Genomic DNA, 17,109 nt, shown 5'->3' with positions numbered 1-17,109 from the left:
GCCAGGCGCAGTGGCTCATGCCTGTAATCTCAGCACTTTGGGAGGCCAAGGCGGGTGCATCACCTGAGGTCAGGAGTTTGAGACCAGCCTGACCAACATGGAGAAACCCCATCTCTATCAAAAATACAAAATTGGCTGGGTATGGTGACACATGCCTGTAATTCCAGCTACCAGGGAGGCTGAGACAGGAGAATCGCTTGAACCTGGGAAGTGGAGGTTGCGGTGAGCTGAGATTGCGCTGTTGCACTCCAGCCTGGGCAACAAGAGTGAAACTCCAACTTTAAAAAAAAAAAAAAAACCCTAGTGCTTTCTGTTCCCTGCACTGAGTGATGACACAAAGACCTGAACAGAAAAAGAAATTAACTTAGCAAAGACGGGCTATGAAGGACAATGAAGACTTCTGCAAGAATAAGAGAAAGTATCAAATTCACCAGGCACAGTGGCTCACGCCTGTAATCCCAGCACTTTGGAAGGCAGGCGAATCACCTGAGGTCAGGAGTTCAAGACCAGCCTGGTCAACATGGCAAAACCCCATCTCTACTAAAAATACAAAAGTTAGCCAGGCGTAATGGCATGTGTCTGTAATCCCAGCTACTCAGGAGGCTGAGGCAGGAGAATCGCTTAAACACAGGAGGTGGAGGTTGCAGTGAGCTGGGATCATGCCACTGTACTCCAGTTTGGGCGACAGAGTAAGACTCCATCTCAAAAAAAAAAAAAAAAAGTACCAAATCCATCAAATTTAGACAAAAACAATGCTATAGAGCTATCAAGAGAATAGGCTAGGTGCAGTGGCTCACACCTGTTAACCCAGCACTTTGGGAGGCAGCGATAGGCGGATCACTTGAGGTCAGGAGTTCGAGACCAGCCTGACCAACATGGCGAAACCCCGTGTCTACTAAAAATACGAAAATCAGCCTGGTGTCATGGCGGGCACCTGTAATCCCAGCTGCTTGGGAGGCTGGGGGGCATGAGAATCACCTGAACGCAGAGGCAGAGGTTGCAGTGAGCCGAGATCGCGCCACTGCACTCCAGCCCGGGCAACAGAGCAAGACCCAGACTCAAAAACAAAAAAAGAGACATCAAGGGAATAAAAAAGGCTAGGCACGATGGTTCACACCTGTAATCCCAACACTTTGGGAGGCTGAGGCAGAAGGACTACTTGAGCTCAGGAGTTTGAGACCAGCAACATAGTAAGACCTTGTCTCTGTGAAAAAAATCAAAAAATTAGCTGGGTGTAGTGGCACACACCTTTAGTCCCAACTACTCCAGAGGCTGAGGTGAGAGGATCACTTGAGCCTAGGAGGTTGAGGCTGCAGTGAGCCAAGATCATGCCACTGCACTCCAGCCTGGGCAAGGGTAACACCCTATCTTTAAATAAAGAGAGAGAGAGAAAGAGAATAAAAAGAAGCTATTAGAAATTTAAAATACAATAGCAAAAATTGGAAAACAAAATTGAGAACATCTCTTAGTAGAGAAAAAATATTTTTTAAACAAGGGAAAACCAAAGGATTTGGTAAGAGATCCAACATTTGAGTAACAGGAGTTTCATATGGTAATAAAAAAGAAGGAAATAATTCAAGAAAATTTCCAACAACTGAAGGACATAAATTTCAAGATCAAAAGAATTCAATCAGATGATCAACACAATGGATGAAAAGAGATCTACAAGGAACATCCCTGTGAAATTTTATTTTATTTTATTTTGTTTTTTTTTTTTTTTTGAGACGGAGTCTCGCTCTGTCGCCCAGGCTGGAGTGCAGTGGCGCGATCTCGGCTCACTGCAAGCTCCGCCTCCCGGGTTCACGCCATTCTCTTGCCTCAGCCTCCCGAGTAGCTGGGACTACAGGCGCCCACAACCGCGCCCGGCTAATTTTTTGTATTTTTAGTAGAGACGGGGTTTCACCGTGGTCTCGATCTCCTGACCTTGTGATCCGCCCGCCTCAGCCTCCCAGAGTGCTGGGATTACAGGCGTGAGCCACCGCGCCCGGCCATCCCTGTGAAATTTTAGAACTGGACCAAAAGAAGATCCTACAAGCTTTTAAATTTTTCACTCATCATTACTTCTGTAGCCAATGAGAGCTAGAAAACTAAAGAACATGGCTTCATTTTCTTTCTCTCTTCTCTCTCTCTCTCTCTCTTTCACCATGAACTCCTGACCTCAGGTGATTCACCCGCCTTGGCCAAAACATGCCTTCAAAAGTCTAAGAAAATAGCATTTATCACCTAGAATTCTATACCCAAACTATCAATGCTTATACAATACAACTAGACTGGAAAAAAACACAAGGTATCCAAAGGTAATTCTTTATTTAATGAGATAAAATTAATTTAAAAAATGATCCTAAATGATTTGATGTTTTAACAACTGTCATAGACGCTATATAATTATACAAAAAAAAAAGTGGGAAAAAACACTACTTTTACAGGTGATCAAAAGGTGTGATAGGGAAGGAAAACTAATCACAGTATATGACTGAGTTTTGCTGGGGACTGTATTTATAAGTATTTCTGCTATAACATATGTGCTTCTGACAACTCTTGCATTCTGTACAGATTAAAAATAACACAGCAGACCAGATGTGATGGCTCACATCTGTAATCCCAACACTTTGGGAGGCTGAGGCAGGCAGATCATGTGAGGTCAGGAGTTCGAGATCAGCCTGGCCAACATGGCAAAACCCACCTCTACTAAAAATACAAAAATTTGCAGTGCGTGATGGCACATGCCTGTAATCCCAGCTACTCGGGAGGCTGAGGCAGGAGAATCGCTTGAACCCCGAAGGTAGAGGTTGCGGTAAGCCAAGATTGCGCCATTGCACTCCAGCCTGGGCAACAAGGGCGAAACTCCGTTTCAAAAATAAATAAAATAAAATAAAAATAAAAATAACAGAGCAAGTAGAAAAAATAATGTTGGAATAAATAGACCACTCAAAACCTATGCACTCTGAAACAAGAGCACCAGCAATAACATAAAGAATTAGTATCTCGGCCGGGCGCGGTGGCTCACGCCTGTAATCCCAGCACTTTGGGGGACCAAGGTGGGTGGATCACCTGAGGTCAGGAGTTCGAGACCAGCCTGACCAACACGGAGAAACCCCATCTCTGCTAAAAAAAAAAAAAAAAGAATTAGCATCCCAGGAGGTAATCTGGACAGCCCAGGCAGTCAGTTTAGTGTGGCTAGAGCTGCGTCAAAAGATGTTTTTAAATGCACAAAAAAAGGCCGGGCACGGTGCCTCACACCTGTAATCCCAGCACTTTGGGAGGCCGAGCCAGGTGGATCCCTTGAGGTCAGGAGTTCCAGACCAGCCTGGCCAACATGGTGAAACCCCGTCTCTACTAAAAATACAAAATTAGCCGGGCATGGTGGCGCATGCCTGTAATCCCAGTTACTCAGGAAGCTGAGGCCAGAGAATCGCTTGAACCCGGGAGGTGGAAGTTGCAGTAAGCCAAGATTACGCCACTGCACTCCAGCCTGGGTGACAGAGCAAGACTCCGGCTCAAAATAAAATAAAATAAAAAATAAAACGCACAAAAACAACAGAGTGGAAATGCTGGTTTGGAAAAATTTAGACAATAGAGAAACAGAGCTCTGAACACAAGAATAAGACTGGCTACAAAAGCAAAGCTAGAGGTGCACCTCTCTGGGGGAGAGAACCCTGGGCACGGGCACTCACTTTTAATTTTCTTAAAACAGAGGTGAAAGCAGAGCTGAGGATCGTCTTTCCTTCTGAAGATTAATACTATACTCTAGCTATTCTGGCTCACCTTTACTAGGATTTACTAGGACAAGGCACATATAATGCAATACAACTTCCAATTACAATAATATCATCTCTCTATTTACCTGTCACATATGAGCTAATTATAGAAATATTTGTGTCAGAACACACTGAATCAATACTTTAGATACCAAACACTGACCTAAACTAAAATGTGATATATGACTATGGGAGGATAAGAAAAATGTGTTATGAAGACAATAGAATAAAAGAGCTCAATTCCTTGTTGTCCATAGTACAAAGTCAACACTGTCGCACTATCATCTAGATACAAGAATAAATAGCAAAGGAGCACTGAAAATAGCTGAAAGTAATTCTTCTCATGAGCAGTCTTGGAGAACTCTTTTGAGTCCTTAAATTATGTGTACACAAACACACACACACACACACACACACACACACACCACTGCTAGAAAGTTATAGGTTTTGGTTTTTTTCCCAAGGTACATACATATTAGAAAACTCTGAATCAGGGAAGTCAGGGAAGACATCTCTAAAGAAATGAATATTGAGAGGAAACCTGAGGGATAAGTAACCCAATGATGACGGAAATCCAAACAAAGGAGGCCGGATGCGATGGCTCATGCCTGTAATCCCAGCACTTTGGGAGGCCAAGGCAGATGGATTACTTGAGGTCAAGAGTTCAAGACCAGTCCTGGCCAGCATGGTGAAACCCCATCTCTACTAAAAATACAAAAAAAAATTAGCTGGGTGTAGTACAGGTGCCTGTAATCCCAGCGACTCAGGAGGCTAAGGCAGGAGAATCACTTGAACCTGGAAGGCGGAGGTTACAGTGAGCCAAGGTCACACCACTGAACACCAGCCAAGGAGACACAGCCAATACTCACTCTCAAAAAAAAAAAAAAATATCCAAAGGAAACCCCAAATGCAAAGGCCCTATTTTAAGAGGAGCACAGTAAAAGGGACTGAATAAAGGATTTCATGGCTAAAGAGGTGTAAACAAGTTCAACTGTGGTATGAGATGAAGCTGGAGGGTCAGACTGGGGCCAGCCCATGCAGGGAAAGAACTTTTAAGTAGGATAACCTGGGCAAATATGTCCCAGATTGCCCAGGACAAGTTCCGTTTATGCGAGCTGTTACTGCATAATTATTAACAGCTCCCTCTTTCACACACAAAAGTATCCCAATTTAGATACTAAATTGTATGGTCACCCTACTATTAGTAGGGTCTTAGTCTTTACCCTAGAAGCTACTGTTTTAACCAAAGGGGGTGAAATGATCACATTTTAGTACAGAATCTTAGAGGGATAAGAGTTCTGGTCCCCTGTCCAGTGTTTTGTTACATAAACACTGAGTAAGAATCTAGTTTAAATTGACCCTTAAGAATGCCTCCTTCCTGCCAGACATGGTGGCTCACACCTGTAATCCCAACACTTTGAGAGGCCAAGGCAGGCGGATTGCTTGAGCTCAAAGTTCAAGACCAGCCTGGGAAACATGGCAAAACCCTCTCCCCACAAAAAATTAGCCAGGCGTGGTGGCGTGTGCCTGTAGTCCCAGCAACTCCAGAGGCTGAGGTGGGAGGATCACTTGAGCCTGGGAAGTCCAGGTTATAGTGAACCATGCACCGCTGCAATCCAGCACGGGCCACAGAACGAGACCTTGTCTCAAAAAGCAAACAAACAAACAAAAAAACCCATGTATCCTTCCCTTCACTGCCAACATTCTTGAATAAGTGTTCTAAACTCATAATCTTTTTCCTCTCACTCTCCCTTTAATTATGGCCAGGGGTTTCCTCTATTAACCAAAGGCTCTCCTCTCAGTCAACAATCACCTACGGCACCAAAGACACCAATGACAACGGATGATTTTTAGGCTTCATCAAACAAAAAACTCTTGTTCCATGACTCAACTCTCTTTTCTCACCTTTTAAGACGAAGTGTCCCTCTGTCACCCAGGCTGGAGTGCAGAGGCACAATCTCAGCTCACTGCAACCTCCTCCCACTGCAACCTCTGCCTCCCAGGTTCAAGTGATTCTCCTACCTCAGCCTCCACAATAGTTGAGATTAAAGGCATGTGCTACGACGCCTGGCTAATTTATGTATTTTTAGTAGAGACAGGGTTTCCCCATGTTGCCCAGGCTGGTCTCAAACTCCTGGCCTCAAGTGATCCAAACGCTCAACCTCCCAAAGTGCTGGGATTACAGACATGAGCCACCACGCCCGGCCTCACCTCTCTATTACTTATCATCCCCACTGTGGGTTTTCCTTTCTCTACCCAGTCCTCATATGCACGTGTTTTCCATATCTCTTGAGTACTTCAAATTGCCAACTGACATTGCTACCTAAAGTCTGGCAAACACCACTAATTCACTGATTTAGAGTCCTCCAAACCTGTTCCTTCTCCACCAATTTCGGTTAAGAGCAATATTGTCTACCCAGGCACCCAAGCATGGAAGCAGTCGCCCTAGACTCTTCTCCCTAGTCCCTTATGTTCAGTAGCTCTTAAATCCACCTTCTCTCCTTTCTTCCACCTGCCTCAGTTCAAGGGCTGCCTTGTTACTCCCCAAGTGTTCTTACTACTGTTTGTACCTCTCCTCTTTTTTTCCCTCCACAGCATAGCCAGAATGATCATGTCACAATTCTGCCTTAAAATCTTGGGTCTACTCATTACTTAAAATGCAATCCCCTTCCCCACCCCATATATTACATATATATATATAGCTCCAGTAGGCCAGGTGCAGTGGCTCACACCTGTAATCCCAGCACTTTGGGATTAGTGGGGCTGGGCGTAGTGGCGTGTGCCTGTAGTCCCAGCTACTCGGGAGGCTGAGGCAGGAGAATGGCATGAACCCGGGAGGCAGAGCTTACAGTGAGCTGAGACTGCGCCACTGCACTCCAGCACTCCAGCACTCCGAAGTGGGTGGATCACCTGAGGTCAGGAGTTCACGACCAGTCTGGCAAACATACTGAAACCCCGTCTCTACTAAAAATACAAAAATTAGCCGGGTGTGGTGGCGGGTGCCTGTAATCCCAGTTACTTGGGAGGCTGAGGCAAAACAATCACTTGAACCCAGGAGGTAGAGGTTGCAGTGAGCCGAGACCATACCATTGCACTCCAGCCTGGGCAACAGGAGTGAAACTCCGTCTCCAAAAAAAAAAAAAAAATCTATACCTATATAGATATCTGTATATGTATATATACATACACACACATATATATGGCTCCAGTTATATGAATTATTTGACATTCAGGACAACTCACTCTCCTAACATTTTCCATTTAGAAGCAAACGCCTACTTACCTCCCAATACTTAGCTCAGATTCCCCTGGTATGTCTTTCAAAATTTCACAAGGCTGCTAGCCTGCCTTAGGTAGCAGTTCTTGTTTCTCCACAGCAACACCTGGATACTGGTGTCATAGAACTTGATATATTTTATTAGTATACCGCACTTACAGTAGCACAATCCTGTAGTGTTGGTTTTCTGTCTTCCCCACTAGACTGTAAGTAACTTGATAATGGGGACTGAGTATCCCATCTATTCCCAGCATCTGATTCAAGACCTGGCATATAGTACCTGTTCCACAAAAATGTGTCTTGAATAAAAAATGAAAGAACACTCTGTCATGAGTATTAAATATTTATTTAGAGGTTTTAATTTCTTTTAAATTATTAAGGCATGGAATAAAGTGGGAAAGTAGCTTTTTAAGAAGAGAAAAAAGATAAAAGCGATCTCTTTCAGTAATTCATCTTCACCTTTCTTTAGCAAATGAAGCCCTCAGTATTTCAAACAGCTGTTGCAACTACTGACAACTACCCTTCTGACAAATCCAAAATTACCTTCCTTGAAGGCTACTATCAACGTGAAAAACATGCAACTAATAGCATTTCCAAAAGTAGCACCCAAAGGGATCTGAAAATCAACTATCCTATCTGAGACTTCAAGTACCAACCATAGATAATGATGCTCTGTGAGCCTGCTTCACGTCGGTAAACTAGAGTAATACCTGTAGTACACTGTTGTACGGATGAAATAAGGTTATGTATGTGAAAACCCTATCACAATGCTAGAAGTCAGGCTACCATCCTTTCCAGCTTCCATTACTCTACTAAGTAATCCCAGGCAAAATATTTAACCTCTCTGAGCCTGAAGTTTCCTCACTCATCAGCAGTTATCATAAGCTTAAAAGATAATGTCTGGCCGGGTGCAGTGGCTCACGCCTGTAATCCCAGCACTCTGGGAGGCTGAGGCAGGCGGATCACGAGGTCAGGAGATCGAGACCATCCTGGCTAACACAGTGAAACCCCGTCTCTACTGAAAATTACAAAAACTTAGCTGGGCATAGTGGCGGGTGCCTGTAGTCCCAGCTACTCGGGAGGCTAAGGCAGGAGAATGGCGTGAACCCAGGAGGCAGAGCTTGCAGTGAGCCCAGATCGCGCCACTGCACTCCAGCACTCCAGGCTGGGTGACAGAGGCAGACTCCGTCTCAAAAAAAAAAAAAAAAAAAGACAATGTCTATAAAGCATCTACTGTAATGCCTGGCAAACAGAATTGGCACAAAATAAATATCAGCTTTTTTTCCTGCATCTTTTCCCCCACACCCCAAAAGGGAGTCTTGCTTTGTCACTCAGGCTGGAGTACAGTGTAGCAATCTTGGCTCACCGCAACCTCTGCCTCCCGGGTTCAAGCAGTTCTCCTGCCTCAGCCTCCTGAGTAGCCGGGATTACAGATGCCCACCACCATTCCTGGTTAATTTTTTTATTTTTAGTAGATATAGGGTTTCGCCATGTTGGCCAGGCTGGTCTTGAACTCCTGACCTCAGGTGATCCGCCCACCTCGGCCTCCCAAAGTGCTGGGATTACAAGCATGAGCCACCGGGCCCAACCTAAGGGTGATTTTTAATTTTCTTCTTGGTGTTTGTGTTTTCTCCTTTCCTATGATAAATATACATTTCCTGTGTAAAAATTTTAATTTTTGGCCTGGCGCCCTGGCTCACGCCTGTAATCCTAGCACTTTGGGAGACCAAGGTGGGCAGATTGCCTGAGCTCAGGAGTTCTAGACAAGCCTAGGCAACATGGTGAAACCTCGTTTCTACTAAAATACAAAAAAAAAAAAAAAAAAAAAAAACAAGAAAAAAAAATTAGCCAGCATGGTGGCATGTGTCTGTAGTCCCAGCTAATCAGGAGGCTGAGGCAGGAGAATTGTTTGAACACGGGAGGCGGAGGCTGTAGTGAGCTGAGATTGTGCCACTGCACTCCAGCCTGGCGACACAGCAAGACTCAGTCTATTAAAAATAATAATAATAATAATTTTTAGGCCGGGCACGGTGGCTCACACCTGTAATCCCAGCACTTTGGGAAGCCAATGTGGGCGGATCACAAGGTCAGGAGATAGAGATGACCCTGGTCAACACGGTGAAACCCCGTTTCTACTAAAAATAAAAATTAAAAAATTAGCTGGGCATGGTGGCAGGTGCCTATAATTCCAGATATTTGGGAGGCTGAGGCAGGAGAATTGCTTGAACCCGGGAGACAGAGGTTGCAGTGAGCCAAGATCGCACCATTGCACTCCAGCCTGGGCAACGAGAGCGAAACTCCGTCTCAAAAAAAAAAAAAAAAAAGAAATTCAAATGACAGCCAAAGCACAATCTCCTTATCAAAGAGTTACACTGTAAAAAGGGTTTAAAACTGATTTTAAAAACTTCTCTGATCCTAAAAATAATTGGGAACTTCAGCTATACAGGGTCCCATTACTCAACTGATACCTGAGGCTCATTCTCAACATTTGTACATGAAAGAGACTTACACTAATGGTATAAAAAAAAAAGTCTAAAGAATTTCTAACTCAGACATATCAGAGGTGACACCATCTATACAAATGAAAGAATAAATATAACCAGCAACTGTGTAAAGACAGGAAAAAGAAAAGACCCATCATATTTTAATAGTGCTTTATCTTTCATTCCGCCTGTTTACTTCCTTGAATCTGGGTATGCAAAATATTACCTAGTCTCATCCCCTAACTTAAATAAACAACTCCAAAAGATCTTGCTTTATCAAACATCTTTTGAAAGCATGGGAAGGAAATGTCATGACAGTTTAATTATTTGGAACCTGCTTCATAGACTTTTAAATCAGTTTTAGGGGTTTGGTCCTTCCAAGTGTTCCCTTGAAAATTAAAGTAACATTTAACATAACTGTTATAAAAGAACTATAAAAAGCAGTTTAACTAGTTTTATAACTCTTATATTTTAAGAGTTATAAAAATATAAAAGTTTGATAACTCATATTAAGGCTAGGGTGTATACTGTCAATCTGCTTCAAACAGGGCAAAATCAGTACATTAAAAAAAGATATGGTAATACACAGGATGATGAAGGTTTGTTTTTTGTGGTTTTTTTGTTTGTTTGTTTTTGTTTTTGAGACAGAGTCTCACTCTGTCGCCCAGGGTAGAGTGCAGTGGTGCAATCTCGGCTCACTACAACCTCCGCCTGCTGGGTTCAAGAGATTCTCCCGCCTCAGCCTCCTGAGTAGCTGGGATTACAGGCGTGCACCACCACGCCCAGCGGATTTTTGTATTTTTAGTAGAGATGGAGTTTCACTGTGTTGGTCAGGCTGGTCTCGAACTCCTGACCTTGTGATCTGCCCGCCTCAGCCTCCCAAAGTACTGGGATTACAGGTGTGAGCCAAGGCGCCCGGCAAAGGTCCTTGTTTTTCAATTAATCATCCTATGTACAAAGAAAACGCTCCTAAAAAAGATTAGCATGTTTTTGACTGGGCACAGTGGCTCGCGCCTGTAATCCCAGCACTTTGGGAGGCAGAGGCGGGCAGATCACAAGGTCAAGAGATGGAGACCTTCCTGGACAACATGGTGAAACCCTGTCTCTACTAAAAATACAAAAATTAGCTGGGCATGGTGGCAGGTGCCTGTAATCCCAGCTACTTGCAGGCTCAGGCAGAAGAATTGCCTGAACCCAAGAGGCGGAGGTTGCAGTGAGCTGAGATTGTGCCACTGCACTCCAGCCTGGTTGACAGAGTGAGACTCCATCTCAAAAAAAAAAAAAAAAAATTAGCATTTTTTATTATTTTAGGTATGAAAACCAAAGTACATGAGTGTTAAAACAACCCTGAAGATTTTGTTTCACCTACGGGCATTTCCTAAAGTTCCTTCTATGAATGACCAAAATATGTAGAAAGCCAACAGAGTAAATATATAAAATATAGGATAAACTCCCAACCCCTTCTTCATTAAAAAATATTAAAAAATAGTTTATCAGATTTACATCAGTATGCTGCATAATTTGAACTAATAACAAGCCAGAAAAAGGCCTAAATTTCTTAACTCTCCCTGAGATTCAGAAAACTACTATTTATATCATAATTACACAGATGAGGAAATACAGGCTAAAGGACTTAAAAGTACTGGTGGGGTAAGGTGGTTCATGCCTGTAATCTCAGCATGGTGGAAGACCGAGATGGGTGGATCACCTGATCTCTGGAGTTCGAAACCAGCCTTGTCAACATGGCGAAACTTCATCTCTCCTAAACATACAAAAATTAGCCAGGCGTGGTGGCGGGTGCCTGTAATCCCAGCTAACCATGAGGCTGAGGCAGGCAAATTGCTTAAACCAGGGAGATGGAGGTTGCAGTGAGCTGAGATCGTGAGCTGCACTCCAGCCTGGACAAGAGAGCAAGACTCTGTCTCAATAAATAAATAAATAAATACATACATACATACATACATACATACATACATACAAACAAACAAAAATCCACAGTCTTTTATCTGTACTTTCAGAGTTTGAAAACCTAAAATTTTGTTAACACATTTAGTGGCAAAACCTGACCTGAAACCAGGTCTATTTTCAATCTGTCTTTCTCCACCTGCCGTGACAATATCTCTCCCTCAGAAATGTTTCATGATAGAGTGCTAACTCTTATCTACCCTAACTCTATAAACTCCACTGGGGGTGTCATATTCAGTATGTGCATCATATTACCGTCTTAAATTGGAATTGCTTTTACTTCCAAAGCACATCTGGCCCCCAGGGTTTTACAGAGAAGATAGGGGACCTGTATCACTGAAGGAAAATAAATGTCTGAATCCATAAAACCAGTTATTGAAGATTGATATAAACACAACTTTCTGTTACATCTGTTTTTCCCATATAGTTAACAGTGAAATTCTGAAACAAGTCAATTTCTCTGTACTTTTTGTTTAAAGTTTTGAGTGATGGCATTCATCATCATTCTTGGAAACTGTTCTCCCAAAAAAGCTTTCAGCAAAATATAACTAGGCTTGGACTGAATCAGAGTAACTGTACCTTGCATATGAGATCTGTATTCCTATGGATTCAAACACCACATGCATGGAAACTATTGCCAAATTCTCTTCAGACCAAGCATTTCCATGCTCTGCCTCTAAGGTATTTTGTGTGCTGAGGAACCAAAAAGAAACTAAGCAACTTGGAATCTATAATTCTCTCAAGGCTGTTTTCTTAATCTAAATCTACCTAAATGATGATTATACTTAATTACAAACACTCTGGTTCCAAATAAAAAATTAAATATAGGCCAGGCATGGTGGCTCACACCTGTAATCTCAGCACCTTGGGAAGCTGAGGTGGGTGGATCACCTGAGGTCAGGAGTTTGAGACCAGCCTGGCAAACACGGTGAAATCCCGTCTCTACTAAAAATACAAAATGAGTTGGGTGTGGTGGTGCACACCTATAATCCCAGCTACTTGGGAGGCTGGGTCAGGAGCATCACTTGAACCTGGGAGGCGGAGGTTGCAGTGAGCCAAGCTCAGTCTCAAACAAAAAAAAAAGAAATAAAAGAAAGAAACACATTAACAACCCTGGATGCCAGAAGACAATAGGGCAAAATAATACTTTCAAGTTCTGGAAAAATGTTAACCTAGTATTCTATACCTAGCCCAACAGCCAATCAAGCATGAGACTAAACAAAGCTATTTTCAGACATACAGGAATCAGAAAGTTTACCTCCTGCCATCCTTTCCGAATAAATTACTTAAGGATGTTCTTCAACAAAATATGAAGAAACCAAGGAAAAGCAAAATACACCCAGGGTGGAGTGCAGTGGTGTGATCTCAGCTCACTGCAACCTCCGCCTTCCTGGTTCAAGCGAAGCCTCCTGCCTCAGCCTCCAGAGTAACTGGGATTGCAGGCGTCCACCACCACACCCGGCTAATTTGTGTATTTTTAGTAGAGACGGGGTCTTGCCATGTTGGCCAGGCTAGTCTCAAACTCCTGACTTCAGGTGATCTACCTGTCTGGGTCTCTCAAAGTGCTTTATAGGCATGAGCCACTGTGCCCAGCCAGGAAGCTGTCTTTAATAAGTTACAGGACGGCCAGGCGCGGTGGCTCACGCCTGTAATCCCAGCACTTTAGGAGGCCGAGGCGGGCAGATTACGAGGTCAGGAGATCCAGACCATCCTGGCTAACACGGTGAAACCCCGTCTCTACTAAAGAATACAAAAAATTAACCGGGCGTAGTGGCGAGCACCTACAGTCCCAGCTACTCGGGAGGTTGAGGCAGGAGAATGGTGTGCACCCAGGAGGCGGAGGTTGCAGTGAGCCGAGATTGCGCCACTGCACTCCAGCCTGGGCGACAGAGCAAGACTCCAGCTCAAAAAAAAAAAAAAAAAGTTACAGGACATCAGTACACAGCATACCTTCAGCAAAGAGAACTCTAGGGAAGAAAGTAGATTCATGTGATATATATTATGATTAGATATCTTCAAAAAGTCTGCAAACACACTGAGGGCAAATTTTTCTTAATCAACAAGAAAAACGAAAGGCTACTGAGGAATAAATCCATATTAAAAAAGTCATAATTCAAATGAGGAGCAAACTAAAACGTGGCATGTTTTGAGCAAATGATGGTATGCTGAGGGGGAAAGAAGAGTACACCTAATCCTGGCAATAGGAATATACATACAGTAGCAGAGACCTAAGAAAAATATAATCCCAGAACACTACTTACCCTGGGAGAATAGATACTGTCAACCCCTCAGACAGGCCTTCCTTAATCACACTAACCCTTCACTCTGCTTCATTTTTATTCCCTTAGCATCTGCTATTACCTAAACTGTATCACATACATTATTTCATTGATTCTAATACACATTATTCTCATTTTTTAACCCCACTGAAACCAGCATGCATTTTAGAATCCATACATTTACAACTAGTGTCAGCCAGGTGGCAGCCTTGTTACTGTGTGAAAAACCTGTGGATAACTCCTGGAAAGATTACAAAAGCGCCAGCATCAAAATGCTTCACATCACACAAAAGACAATCTTTATTTGCTTGCTGGGATACAGCTCCCCCACTACACTCTCAGCAACAAAGAATAGTACTTCATTTTTTTAAAAAATCTTCGTACCCTCTAACATAGAACGGTGACTGGTTCACAACAGATCATTGATCTGTGTGAATTTTTTTTTTAGACAGAGTCTCACTCTGTCACCCAGGCTGGAGTGCAGCGGACCATCTGGCTCACTGCAGCCTCTGCCTCCTGGATATCAAGCAATTCTCCTGCCTCAGCCTCCCCAGTAGCTGGGATTACAGGCGCCCACCACGACGCCCAGATATATATATACACACACATACATACATACATATATATATATATATATATATTTTTTTTTTTTTTTGAGACAGGGTCTCACTCTGTCGCCAGGCTGGGGTGCAACGCGCAATCCCGGCTCACTGCAACATCCGTCTCCTGGGTTCAAGCGATTCTCCTGCCTCAGCCTCCCGAGTAGCTGGGACTACAGATGCGTGCTACCACGCCTGGCTAATTTTTTGTATTTTTAGTAGAGACGGGGTTTCACCAATTAGGCTGGTCTCGAACTCCTGATTTCAAGTGATTCGCTCACCTCGCCTCCCAAAGTGCTGGGATTACAGGTGTGAGCCACCATGCCCGGCCCTGTGTGACATTTTAATATCTATGAAATCATGATGGGTCCAACAGGATGGTTCCTACACAGTTGGTCCTGGTGTTTTTATCTTCTTAGTGGTACAAATCTAATGGCAAGTCTTACAAGCAACGATATCTAAGACTTGAAGGAATTCAGTGGCAAAAAGTTGGAGAAACATGGAAACAACAGTGTGAGTGAGCTTACCGCTCATTTCAAAAGATGAAACCAAGGCTTAGTAAATCCAAGAAGCAGGGACAAAGAGTGTCAAAGTGAGAATAAGGTACCTCCAGAAATTTCAGTTGGCCGTGCTAATGGCGAGCACGAATTCCAGACCCAAATTTTGCAAATCTCTAAAGCATGACATCAACACTTGTTGCCTACTGATGACAGGCCATTTTGCTTATCAGAAAATCAAAATAAGGCCTGCAAAGGTCTGCAAGTGTATCCTTGTGCACTGGAATGAAAACTCACACTCGCTTAGGTGAATAATTACAAACTCTCCTTCGCTCAAACACTCAGCATTTACATAGCACCCTGTCACCTGCCCTGGTCTACTATCTGCACAATGGCCGACTAAGGGGTACTAAGCACGGTCCCTACCCGAAAGCCCGACTCTACTATGAGGCGGCAAAAGCTGGGGAGAGGGGGCCGCTGCCTGAGGGGTAGGCGAACCGCAACTCGAAGAACAGTGGCAGTAACATGCACAAACCCGGCTTTCCTTCCCTGCGCAGAACCACCTGAGGGCTCGCACCATCCCCGCTGAGACAGGACACCTTTGCCCTGAGAAAGCTAACCAGCTAGCAAACCTAACTTGCCTGAGGCGGGCTGGAGGCGCGCGGATCAAGCCCCGCCTCTCTCTCCCGCCCAAAGCAGGCGTAGAACCTTCGCAAAATGTCACAGGGCCAAGACTGAGCGCGCCAAAGTGGGACCCACCCCCAGGAGACGCGGATGCTCCGGGAAGGTCCCTCCCCTTCCTCCCTCTGCCCGCGCGAAGCTCATTCATTCTAGAGGCGGGCTGCCTGTCCTCCCCGGCCGGCCATCCTGGCACTACAAATCCGCTAGACGCTTTGTCTCGCGCCGGCCGGAAACCCGGGCGCGCACTCGAGCGCGCGTCCGCGCTCCAGTTCCCTGCACCTGGGGCCTGCGGGCCGCCTCTCCGCGCCGGCTCCCCGGGTTCGAGGTGCGAAAGCTGGCGCTCGTTCTCAGCAGTCCCAGGCGCGCACTTATCACGTCCCAGCGGGTATCCAAAACCTAGAAATGGGCATCACGGCCCCCATCGCTACAGTTCGAGCCCCCTCCGCGACCCCTGCCCCGCTATGAACTCTAGATTCTTTTTCCTTTTCTTTCCGGAGACCGAGACCCTGTTCCTTCCGAAGGACGCGTGCATCCTGGCCTCTGCACTCCCTCCCCAGGGCACAACCCGGTGAGCTGGCCGCCGCGACTGCGCCCCCGACCCTCCTTGGTGCTAACGCGGCAGCCAGCTAGCACTCACTTGAGGAGCAGCTGGTCGTGTTCCGCCTTGCACTTGCCCAGCTCGATCTGCAGCTTGGCGCGCTCGCGGGCCGTGTCGTCGAGCGCGCGTCGCGCGTCGGCCAGCTCGGTCTCGTAGAGCGCCTTGAGGCCAGTGAGCTCGCGGCCGCGCACCTCCTCGCGCTCCGTCACCTGCAGCTGCAGCGCGCTGTTTTCCGTCTCCAGGCTGCGCACCTTGTCGATGTACACCGCCAGCCGGTCATTGAGCTCGCGCAGCTCCTCCTTCTCCTGGAGCCGCGACAGCCGCGTGGGGCTCAGCGGCGTGGTGGGGCCGCCAGCGCGGCTGCCCGTCCGCGGCGGCACGGGGGTCGCGGTCGCCATGGCGGGCGGCGGAGACAGCGGGGAGGCGAGGCCGCGAGCAGGACCGTGACAAGAAGGGGACGGCAGGGGGCGAAGCGGGGACCGAAGGCACAAACCGGCGACCTGCGCTCGCGTCCAGACGCCGGCGTTTAGAGGAACGGAGAAGCACCTGGGATGGCGGGAGCTCGATTACAGCACAAAGGGCAAAGGCGCGGGGGGGGGTGGGACTACGAATCAATCGATCGATCGCGAAATGTCCTTTGTAAGAAAACACACACACCCACTCACACACGCACGCGGGAAAATGCAAGACGAGGGTGACTGGAGGCCAAGCAGGGTCCGCGCCGCCGCCGTCTCCTGCTCGCAGCACTTTGTTTCCTCTCAGGCTGCACGGAGCGGCGGGCGGGGGGAGGAGGGCCGGGAGGGGCGGGCTGGAGGCAAGCCGCGGGGGGCGGAGGTGGCGCGGGCCGCGGCGCCGCACACCCCAACATGGCCGGCGCGCCCTGGCGCCTCCACGTGACCGTCATCGGCCAATGGGGAACGGGCAGCGTGCTTCGGCGGCCCGGAGGCCGGGCCTGTAAATTTAAAATCTGGC

General features: G+C 45.9%; 1 protein-coding gene across 1 annotated transcript in view; it reads right to left on the bottom strand.

Moving 5' to 3' along the window:
- Positions 1-16,756, bottom strand: part of LMNB1 (lamin B1) — a 58,556-nt gene extending 41,800 nt beyond the window's left edge. The window contains 1 exon segment of the mRNA NM_001260848.1: positions 16,177-16,756. Coding sequence (NP_001247777.1) covers positions 16,177-16,535 — 359 coding nt within the window. The 5' untranslated portion in view covers positions 16,536-16,756.
- Between the last annotated feature and the right edge of the window lie 353 nt (positions 16,757-17,109).

This window comes from Macaca mulatta, chromosome 6, assembly GCF_049350105.2.
Source record: "Macaca mulatta isolate MMU2019108-1 chromosome 6, T2T-MMU8v2.0, whole genome shotgun sequence".
NCBI classification, from domain to species: domain Eukaryota; kingdom Metazoa; phylum Chordata; class Mammalia; order Primates; family Cercopithecidae; genus Macaca; species Macaca mulatta.
Note: the sequence above shows the minus strand (reverse complement) of the source record. Positions and strands in the feature narration are given on the sequence as shown.